The following is an 8,391-nucleotide window of genomic DNA, read 5'->3' as shown; positions in this document are numbered from 1 at the left end:
CGTCGCTGTAGCTCTTCCCTACAAATCCATAATCACAAGGTGCATTGAATCGGTGGCCTCTAATCAGGGTGTGTTAGTTTGGGTGTTAAATGTTCATTTCCTCAATTACCAAAACAACAGAGCCAGGTAAACTCCCTTAATAGCCAACACCAAAACAGAATCAAGCACCACCCTCTGAAGTTATTTAGCAGCCATCAGCAGAAGGATTTGAACCACTGTTTGCCTACAGTCCTGCACCTCAAAATAGCTAAAAGACAATATTATTCAGGTTTGGAGGTTTCCACTGTATGGGGCAGGAGCTGAAGGCCATATCAGGAGCTCATGTGGAGGCTCCAGCCCAGGTGTCCTGAGCTGTACAGGCTGCCCAGCCCAGGCGGGAGCTGAGCTGCTCCTGAGAGGTGAACCTGACACTTCATGAGTGGTGAGGGGAAGCTGTGTCACCAAACCATGAGCTCTGCTCCCTCCAGCTTGCAGAGGGAAGGGGCTGTGTTGTGTTTTCAGGAGTTAGCTTCCTGGGCTGTGCTGTGTTTTCAGGAATTAACACACTGCACATGGACACACTCCCCGGATCCTCTTCAGTTCAGACTGGGGTTACCATGGTGCTGTTGGCAGAGTGGCATTTTCAAGCTGGGATATACATTTTCTTACAGTGACCTGTTGATGCTGCATCATAACAAACATAAATTAATAGAGGGACTCAAGTGTCAGTTCTGCTTCCAGGCTGGGTGAGCAAGGCTGCTCTGCCAAATCCCCATCTCTGTGACAGGGTTGCCATTTCCTCTTCCTGCCACTGAACTGTTGCATTAACCCCAATCATCAGTACATATTAGTCAGTCATCTGTGACATTTTGCACCAAGCAAGGCTGCAGGTCCTGCCTGTTGGAAGTTTTTAATTAAATAAAGCTGCCTGCTGGGTGCAGAGGGACAGGGGGAGAGAAGGCAGAACTCAAAGGGGAGATGAAAGCCGCTGCCTCTGCCCACGCCAGGCTGTGGGCAGGACTTCTGCTCCTCTTGGACCTTTCCTTCAGAGAGGCCTTTGTGTTTCAGATGGCTTCTCATCAGAAATTACAGCACATAGTTTGTGCTCCTGCTCCAAGTCCTTGTGGAAAATACTGGCTGTAGCACCTGAATAGACCCCATATGAAAGCTGGCAGAGCAAACCTTGTCAGTGGAAGAAATAAACCTGTGCTGAGCTCCAAATGTACCAGGCAAAACACATTGTCAGGTCAAGGTCAGCCTTGAAACTGGACTGGCAATACTCTTCTTTGAGATCTCAGAGTTCCTGAACCTGGAGCTGGGAGTGAGAGGGAAGAGATCTGATCTCTAACAGCCTTCAACAGCCTTCCTGTCCAACTGATCCATCATTTATAACCCTGCAGATGTCTGGAACAAGGCATGTGCCTGGCCAGCACAGCAGTGGGGAGGCTCAGTGTTAAATGTCAGGGTGGAGAAGGTGCAGCAGCAGCAGCTGCCTTTCCCTTTCCCTTTCCCATTCTCCTGCTGGTCAGGGCTGGAGCTCTCTGCCTACAGCACAGCATGGGAAGCAAAATGCCAGCAGGGCAGGGGCTGTGCTGCCCTTGGCCCTTCATGGCCTGACCATGCTGAGCCTCCAGAAGCTGTAATTAATTAATGCTTGCTGCTTTCCCAGGGATGCACTTTGCCTGCTGCTAACTGTGCTTTTTAGCTGCATTCTCTCCCTTCTCTCCTATTAATTGCTGTGCCACTCAGCATCTGCATTTTGGATAAAGCTTTCAGGGCAGCCAGTGGTGCTGCTGGTCCTGCTCTCTCCACCTTTAATGAAATGCACTAAGTATGCTGGGTGCCCACTTTTTTCTCAAAGAGAGACTTCAGCCTCACAGGAACTTGGGAATAGCCCTGAGTAACACAGCCCAGTACAAATGGTTGGCTTCTTCCTAATGTCTGAATGGCAGAATTTCTTTTTCTATCTTGATCTGTTTAGTAGGAAAAAGGAGCATTTTAATGCCACAGAGCTGGTTTTGACATAAGCAAGAGCTGTTTTTCACAAAAGCACAGAAATAGCCCCAAACTTCAAATCCAAGTAATGAATCTTCATAGCAAATAGAAAGAAAATTTCAAAGAACCTTATTTCTAAATTTATTCTGTCAATAGTTTTAATTAGCAAGCATTTATAGTAATGCTAACCTGGGTGTGATCAATACAGTCTGAAGCAGCCATTTAGTGGAGGGGTGTCTAAAGGAGAAAGAAGAATGTGAATAATCTGAGCATTGTACATGTACAGAAGAGCAGAGTAGCTCTGACTGTGAGGGGCACAGGAGGTTGGCGCCAGCTCATGGCAAGGAGGACAAGATGTGGCTTGGCTGGACTGGGCTTTGCTGTGAGAGGTGATTGGGAACTGAGTGATGGGTGGGTTGGACACTGCTCTGACTGTCTCTGTGAAAGAGCACAGAGCCATTGAAGTGCTCCACAAGCCATCATAAACGCCTGAAATTCCTCTGTTTCCCCCCGTGAGTTTGGCATTGCTGGAGAAGGAAACCCTGACAGGCAAGAGCTTGGTGAAAGAGGGGCTCAGCCCTTGGGTGTCCTGACCTACTGCTGGGCTTCTCTGTGCCTCGTTTGATTAAGAGGCTTTTAAGAGCTTCCAGCTATTTTCCATGTACTACAGCAGAAAGAACTGGGCTCCCACTCGCTTTTCTTTGAGCAGCAGCTGAGAGGAAAATGCACATTCCCCACCTGTCACCTCAAACGCAGACAATTCACCCCAACTTACCTGAATAAAGAAGCAGCTAAATAATTTCTCCTTTAGACTTTTCTGAGGGTCTGGGTTGTGGTGAACTGCAATGTGTAAGCTCTGTTGAAAGGAACCATTTACTGCTGTTTGTTTCACTGAAGGCAGTGGTTGGTGAGGCCCTTTGGAGTGATCCTGCTGCTGGAACAGGACTCTGTGTGGGAATTCTGCAATGCTTGCAGGGATGCTGGGTGTGCTGGCTCCTGTGACAGAGCTGCTCAAATCTGGCCCTGCTGGGTCCCAAAGTCCTCTAGAGCTGCCTCTGAGAGGGTCTGGCTGCTGCAGGTGGGAAAAGCCCTTTGGAGCATGTGGCTACTCCAGAATTCCTGGGAAACCTCAGAGTTTCTGGGTCTGAGCTCCCCTGCTTTGGTGCCTTGCTGGGTGTGAACTCAAACTGGGAGCACCTCCTCAGGTGTGGAGTGGGAAATTAAATTGCCTAGTGCCATTGTGTCCAGAAGATTTATTGCCTCTACTGCAAGTCTAAATCCTGCTGATTTAGAGGCTGAAGCTGAGCACAGGAGTATCTCAAAGAAATACCTTCACAATACAGAATTACAGGGTTAGGAGTATTTTCCAGCTGGGCACTGTGGTTAGTGCTGTAGCCACAGATGCTGCAATACCCCACCTGGAATCGCTGACCATTCATTGAATAGGGACTTTTTGGAGGAGGGATAGGGGTGCAGGGGCAAGTTTTATTTACTAGCAACAAATTCATTCTCTTCTGCCCTCACAAAGAGCTGCCCTCACAAAATCTGCTGCGAGTGAAGGGGAGATAACACGGATACAGTCTTTTCTAGACATAAAAACCCTAAAAAAGGCGCTTTGTGTTGTAAGGGGGGCTGACCTCTCCCCACCCCAAAACTCCCCCTTTGCTCTCTGGGCAGCATCCCCGCGGACCCGCCCGCTGCCCAAAGAGCGGCTGTGGGAGGAGGAGGAGGAGGAGGAGGGGAAGGAGGAGGAGGAGGGGGAGTCCCGGCGGCGGGATGAGGCCGGGCTGAGCGATGTGCGAGCAGGCAGCGCGCTACTGCCGGGCCGGGGTGCAGAAGCTGCTGCGGAAGCCGGCGCCGGCGCTGCGCGGGCTGGACGGGCTGCTGCGCTGGGCGGCCGCCAGGATGGGCGACAAGGGCCTGGCCGACAGGGAGCTGCTGGCGCCGGGAGCCACCGCCGCCCAGAGGAAGGGCACCTCCGTCATCCTCGATGTGAGTGCTCCCTGCATGCCTGCATCCCGGCTCCTGCCTGCCCCTGGCAGCGGAGATGTTCCCCCGCTCCTGCCTCGGGATGTTCCCGCAGCCCGGCTCCTGCCTCCCCTCAGGAGCGGGGATGTTCCCGCAACCCGGCTCCTGCCTCCCCTCGGCAGCGGGAATGTTCCCCCGCTCCTGCCTCGGGATGTTCCCGCACCCTGGCTCCTGCCTTCCCTCGGTAACGGGGATGTTCCCCTGCTCCTGCGCTGCCCGGAGCCGCCCGGCTCGGCGATCCCTGGGGCTGGGTGGGCGTGGGAGTCCCGCAGCCTCCTGCCCGTGTCCCGCAGCCGCTCGGATCGCGGTTGTTTCCCGGCTCCAGCATCTCCCGGAGCAGCTGAGCAGGGTTTGCAGCCCGGTTCTCAGCTCACCTGGATCCTGCAGGGCGGGCGGCTCGGCAGTAGGGCTGTTCCCCGCATCCTCGGCCGGCTGGGATGGCATGGGATGGGATGGGTATGGGGTGGGCAGGGGATGCAGCCCAGCTCCGGCATCTCCCGGCCTCGCTGGGTGTAGGGGTGCCCAGATTCAACAACTTCTTTCCAGATCGGTGCCTCTGGGCTGCCCAGGCTATGGGGCTGCAGCCCGGGTCATGTCCCGGTGCTGCACCGCCCAGGCTGTCTGGGTGGCCCGGGTCCCCTGTCCCCCTGCCCTGCGCTCCCTGGGACAGCTGGGAAAAGCTGCGCCTTGGTTCTGCATCTGCTGGAGCGGGCTGGGCACGGGGTGCGGTGTGGATACTGCACTCCTCTCCTGAGCCCATAGCATATTTTACCGGATGGGCACGGAGATGTAGCTTGTGTCCTTCTCCTTGGCAGGACTCTGAACTCTCAGGGCTGACTGGGCTTTGGGGTGCCCCGTTCCCTGCACCCTCTGGATGGGCTGGGCGTGGGTGTGCACCCCGGTTCTGCAGCCTTTTCCCAGGTCCTGCATCTGAGGATGCACTGTAGGTGTTTAATCCTGGCTGGAGGGGCTGGTAGGGATGTGCTCAGTGCCTCGATTGCTGTATTTATAGACCTCCTGATTAGGGAGCTACAGAGGCTGTTTGCACTTAAATGAATTGGGAGAGTGGGGTGGAATCAGCCGGAGTGCAAATGGTGTAATTACAGTATTTCTGCAGCATCCAGTAATTAAACACATGGATCCTCTGTTTTGCTATCTCCTAGCCTAAAAAAAAAAAAAAATTAAAAAAGAAGTAATGAATGCAAAATAAACTACTGAAGCATTGGCTGTAGTAAAGGATAACTCATGCTCTCCTCAGAGATAGGATAGGCAGTAGTAGCTCTTCAAGGCAAGCCCTTACACTCTGTAAATAATTTGCTGAACCCGTAGGCATTGGCGTGGGCTGGACAGCCTGAAGCTCTTCCACCTCTGAGCACCCTGAGCTGGGAGGCACTGAGGTTCCCTGAGGAACCATTGTCTCTAATTGCCAGAGGCAGCTCAGAGAGCAGGATGGATGGGTGGGTGATGCTGCCCGTGTTAGGGGCCAGCAGGTGGGCAGCTGCAGCCTGGGGGAGTGAGCTTCTGGGGAAACAAGTGCAACTCACACCCTTATGTCTTTGAAATTAACTTGTTCAGGAGGGAATTCCTGGGATTTTTTCTATATTTTTATTGTTTTGGCTTGTTTTGATTTTTAATCTGTCCTGAAATTGCCAAAATCTTACAATAATTTGGAATCGGAGTTTCAGAGCACAAATGCAATTAGGAAGCAACAGTAAATTTATCTAAGAGGTTTCTTGGGTTATGAGTGTTTTGCCACCAAAACGGTATCTTATCCATTCAATTTTACTATCTTTAAGTGATTTTTTTTTCACTTTGAGCTTTGAGATTAGGAAAAGAGTCATGAACTTTCAGAATGGGAAACACAGTAGAGCATTGTATTATTTCAGTGGGAAGTACAATAGAGCTGGGTGTAAAGCTCCTGATCATTTTTCCCTTTCACAATGGTACTGGGAGCCCTTTCTCACCTGCTGAAAGTAGAAATGGATTCTGGAAATGTAAGATTTGAGAGCTTAGGGGTTTTTTTCACTCCTTCCTTAGAACTTGATTTTCTCCTTTTTCTCCAGGCACAATAGCAAAGGCAATTGAAGCTGTGGCTTCGCTGTAATGGGCTCTTCAAGTGCACTGCAGACCCCCCTTTCATACAAAGGGTTTCAACAGGGAACACCTATCTAGCTTAATTTTCACACATTAGCATGAAAGTAACAAGCATCCCACTGAACGCTCAGGGATGATAACCTGTTTTCCATTTAACTCCTTCACATTTTTGCTGATGGATATGCTGGGGAAGCAGCAGTCCCAGCCATGCAGCAGAGCAGCTTCTCCATGGGGGAGGAAGAAGGAAAAGACCTGAAAGATTTAATGTTTAACTAACAGGTTTCCATGAGCTATGTGGGCAGTTTTTGGGGGCTGGAGGAGGAGGGGAAAGCTTGGGCTTGGTTATGAATTAGGTAAAATGGCTTTGACACTAATAGTACCTTAGTCACTTCTTCTTCCTCTTCTGGCTTTCTTTGAATTCATCCATCCCCAGTCTCTTGTTCTGACTCCTCCATGAGGGTGTCTGGTGTGTCAGAACAAACTTCCCTGTGCTTTTCCCACCACAGAAACACAACTGTGCTGTTGTGGGACAAAACTGAGGCTGAGGAGGAACAAAACACAACGAGGGGCTGAGATGTCTCCTGCCATCAGCCTGGCTACTGCCACTGGAAGATCAGTCTTAGCTTTGGGCTGGCTTCTGTGCTTTTCTTTTACTTTGCCTCAGGCCTTTTAGGTAAAGATTAAAAAAGGTTGAATAATGTTTACTAGTTCAGCATGAATGAATGAATGGTCAGCTCTTACAACATTGATCAAATCATCTTAAGGGGTTGAGATTGAGCCAGGGGTCTGTACCCACCCTGTGCCCACCCTCAGGTGCCTTCTCTGGGTCTGCTCCAGCTGCAGGAGCCCAAGGCTCAGGGCTGTGCAATGTGCAGCAGGAATTCTCACTCACAGCACAGGCTGTGGATGGACACAGGGTATCTGGGGCTTCCTGCACCCACAAGGACAAACCCCCTGTATGACACACTGTCACAGAGCTGCTCCAACCCACACGAGGAGATGGTGGCATTTCCAGCCAAGAACAAATCCTCAATGTCACTTATGAAAAGGAGGATATGTTTTGTGGGTGTAAATTGTCTGTGAGCCAAAGTGAGATTGTATTTGCTGAGTGTGAATGAGCGCACGTGCACACAGGGCTGAGGAGGATGGCCCTGGAGGCACAGGCCATGTCCAGGCAGGTGCTGCTCTCTCTGGGAGTGCCTCAGAGCTGGCTGGTCTACTGCCCTTGCTCATTCCCTCCTGCCTTCCTGTCACTGCCAAAGCCTGAGCTGGCAGCAGAGGTGGGAACCCCAGAGCACCTGAGGCAGGTCGGTCACAGCAGCTGCAGCTGCTCCATCTGGTTCACAGCTCATCTCCTGCTTGGCATCTAAAATGAGCATCAGCCTTGGTTATGAATGAGCATCCCCACAGCAGGACTGTGAGCCCCAAGCAGCACTGGCCTCCCTGCCTCCTTTCTTGCCAATGCATTGATTTTTGGCTTTATTTTAAACACTCCTGAAGAACACAGTTCCATTCATTTCAGATGAGACAAAGCTTTCTGTTTTATCTACCCTGTTGCTTGCTGAAAATTAATTTTGACCCTTGTCTGATTTTTTATTCTTTGACAAAAAGATAATTTCAAATCCATCTCTCATTCTTATGGCAAGTCTTGCAACCGCACTTATGTGGCCAACTCTGGTTTGTGCTTCCTCAGCCCCATGGGATTGAGTGAGGTGTCTAGTCAGAAAATACAGAGAATTTGGGTTGTGCCAATGGTGCATTTCCTAATGTACATCCAGAACTGCCATTCTGTACATCCAAATGTACATCCACTTCCAGCCATTCTGTCCATGATGATTTCCAGTGGAGCCCTCAATAGCAAGGCTCTTTCAGCCACAAGAATCCTAGGAATCCCTTCTCACTCCTCTTCTGTTTTCACCTTTTTCCTTCTGTTTTCATTTTGTTTGTTTATGTTCTTTTTCAAGGTTGCTTCATTCCCCTTCCCTTGTCCTTGTTTACCTCCTCACTGTGAGTGAGCTGGGAGGACTCTTTTCCTCCTCCTTTATCCTCCCTTTGTGAAATCCATGGTTTGACATCTTCCCTTGAGCTGTGCCTGCAGGCACAGCTGGAGAGGAGGGCCAGGGCAGGCCAGGCTCTCTTCCTTCAGGAGCTGCTCACTGCCAGGCACAGGATCACACAGGAGAGCCCATCCCTCTCCTCTGATCTCCAGCCTTTGCAAGTGGGTGCTTGAAATGCAGCTGAACAGAAAAGTAACTTCTAGTGCTGAACGTCACCAGGTCAGAACATCAGCTGCAG

General features: G+C 50.9%; 1 protein-coding gene across 1 annotated transcript in view; it reads left to right on the top strand.

Moving 5' to 3' along the window:
• Positions 1 to 3,751: 3,751 nt before the first annotated feature.
• The window catches only part of NECAB2 (N-terminal EF-hand calcium binding protein 2), a 69,651-nt gene continuing 65,011 nt past the window's right edge, over positions 3,752 to 8,391 (top strand). The window contains exon 1 of the mRNA XM_064723161.1: positions 3,752 to 3,966. Within this exon, the coding sequence (XP_064579231.1) occupies positions 3,769 to 3,966 (198 nt within the window). The 5' untranslated portion in view covers positions 3,752 to 3,768. The remainder of the gene's footprint in view (positions 3,967 to 8,391) is intronic.

This window comes from Zonotrichia leucophrys, chromosome 11 (genome assembly GCF_028769735.1).
Source record: "Zonotrichia leucophrys gambelii isolate GWCS_2022_RI chromosome 11, RI_Zleu_2.0, whole genome shotgun sequence".
NCBI lineage: Eukaryota > Metazoa > Chordata > Aves > Passeriformes > Passerellidae > Zonotrichia > Zonotrichia leucophrys.
The sequence above is the reverse complement of the archived record's forward strand: the minus strand, read 5'-3'. Positions and strand labels throughout refer to the sequence as shown.